Source organism: Littorina saxatilis, linkage group LG8 (assembly GCF_037325665.1).
Source record: "Littorina saxatilis isolate snail1 linkage group LG8, US_GU_Lsax_2.0, whole genome shotgun sequence".
Lineage (NCBI taxonomy): Eukaryota > Metazoa > Mollusca > Gastropoda > Littorinimorpha > Littorinidae > Littorina > Littorina saxatilis.
The window spans coordinates 12,660,352-12,662,851 of record NC_090252.1 but is presented as its reverse complement, the minus strand read 5'-3'; the positions used below and the strand labels follow the sequence as shown (position 1 = coordinate 12,662,851).

Sequence of the window (2,500 nt, the reverse complement as noted above, 5' to 3'; positions counted from 1 at the left end):
CACTTTTAGTGGTTCACTATCTTATTTTGGTCACATTTCATAAGGGTCAAAGTGACCTTGACCTTGATCATATGTGACCAAATGTGTCTCATGATGAAAGCATAACATGTGCCCCACATAATTTTTAAGTTTGAAACAGTTATCTTCCATAGTTCAGGGTCAAGGTCACTTCAAAATATGTATACAATGCAACTTTGAAGAGCTCCTGTGACCTTGACCTTGAAGCAAGGTAAACCAAACTGGTATCAAAAGATGGGGCTTACTTTGCCCTATATATCATATATAGGTGAGGTATTCAATCTCAAAAACTTCAGAGAAAATGGGAAAAATGTGAAAAATACCTGTTTTTTAGACAACATTTATGGCCCCTGCGACCTTGACCTTGAAGCAAGGTCAAGATGCTATGTATGTTTTTTGGGGCCTTGTCATCATACACCATCTTGCCAAATTTGGTACTGATAGACTGAATAGTGTCCAAGAAATATCCAACGTTAAAGTTTTCCAGACGGCCGGCCCGACGGACGGCCGGACGGACGGACGGACGGACGACTCGGGTGAGTACATAGACTCACTTTTGCTTCGCATGTGAGTCAAAAAGCACATTTTATAACGTTTTTCTCACATTTTGGTGAATAAAACCCCCAAAAATTGCTTTTCACTCAAAATTTAAAATGGTTTCCCTTAATTAGGTTATTCTGCTTGCAAAAATCAAACAAGCAGCAAGCTGTTTCAAAAAGAAAAAAAAAGTGCTTGCCTACCCTGTCCCCCCTTAAGAGAGAAAGAGAGAGAGAAAGAGAGAGAGAGAGAGAGAGAGAGAGAGAGAGAGAGAGAGAGAGTGGGTTGGTGGGAGTGTGTTTGTGCGTGTGCGTAAGTGTATGTGTGTGTGTATGTGTGTTTATTTGTAAAGGTGTGTATGTCCGTCTGTCTATATGTGCGTATGGGGGTGTGTTTTGTGTGTATGAAGTGTGTGTGAGAAAGTGAGTGAGTGCGTGTGAGTGAGTGTGTATTTTTGTACGTGTGTAACTTGAGGTATTAGTGTGTGTGTGTGTGTGTGTGTGTGTGTGTGTGTGTGTGTGTGTGTGTGTGTGTGTGTTCGTGTGTGTGTGTTTGAGAGAGAGAGAGAGAGAGAGAGAGAGAGAGAGAGAGAGAGAGAGAGAGAGAGAGAGAGAGAGAGAGAGAGAGAGAGAGAGAGAAAGGTTTGTCTTTCGCTGGGGTATGCAGTGCCTTGGCGTTGCACATCTACTTAATTTGATAAGTTAGTAAAGTTATGGAGCACTTTCGAGGAAATCATAAAAGATGCATCTATTTTACTGCACAAGGAATGTCCCTTAAACTGTTTATAGTCTAATTCTCCAGGAACCTCTCTCAAGTTGACTCCTTAGATAGTAAACCTTTCCTGTCACTTCATTGCTCATAGTGGTTTTCATTGGACATGAACCAATAAAGTCGTTCGATAGTGAGTTTTTAATTAACAACACTAAAGTTCAAGGCAACCTTTAAAACTACACTTTACAGGTTTCCACTTACTACAAGAGAAGTCTTCGGCGAACACGGTGTATCCAGGTTCACAAGTACACACACTTGCGGTACAGATGAGGTTGTGAGCCCTGCAGTCTCCTGATGCCGTGCAATTTCCTCCCGCAAACCCCGCAATTGAGTCTGTACCACAACATAATGCAAGCCATTTTTTTTTACCACACCACACTGCACGGCATTACGTCTCGAACTAGTGGAGCAGCCAGCATATGTTTTAGGACGACTTTAAGGCACCGGATTTGTATACTTAATAACTGTATATTTTCTGAAAGCTTAATATTTATTGATTCCAATGAGACCAATACTCATTGTGTCGCTTGGCTGTAGCTGTGCGCAATTTGGGGGTAAAAGCAGACCCACTAAACACAAACAAAACATGCATCATCAAAAAATTACTTATCTCAAAAACAGTACACATTTAGGAACCTACGCTAACATGATGGCGCGAGCTTCCATTCAAATTTAGCTTAGGCAACGAAGGTTCGATGACGTCATCCAATAGTCACATCACAGAAGGAAATGTACAAAAGCTGAACGTAGCCCATTTTAGCTCGACTTATTAGACAGATAGGCTTGAGGAGAATGATAATACCAACGTTATTACCAAAGTGCAGACCTCAATGATCGTGAGAACGCACAATTTATTGTTTTCTGATGGTTATAACCGGAAGTTGCTTTTGATAATGGGGCAGACAACTCCCGTAAACCCTTCGAGGCTTACTTCCCTTCTATTGTCGTTAGTTTCATGGCTGATACTTCCGGTTATAACCATCACGAAACAATAAATTGTGCGTTCTTACGATCATTGAGGTCTGCACTCTGGAAATAACTTTGTTAATATCCCCGAGTACGCTAGTACTAGGGCTAAGCAGACTTTAAGTGTGTGTGTGTGTGTGTCTGTCTCGACTTAACAGCTTATTGCTGGGAAACTACTGGGCGCAGTTCGTTCAAAAGTTGATACACT

General features: G+C 41.4%; 1 protein-coding gene across 1 annotated transcript in view; it reads right to left on the bottom strand.

The window, feature by feature from the left end:
* LOC138972810 (multiple epidermal growth factor-like domains protein 6) overlaps positions 1-2,500 on the bottom strand; it is a gene marked incomplete at its 5' end in the record, with an annotated part of 348,682 nt that overhangs the window by 233,239 nt on the left and 112,943 nt on the right. Inside the window, 1 exon segment of the mRNA XM_070345474.1 lies at positions 1,528-1,659. Within this exon segment, the coding sequence (XP_070201575.1) occupies positions 1,528-1,659 (132 nt within the window).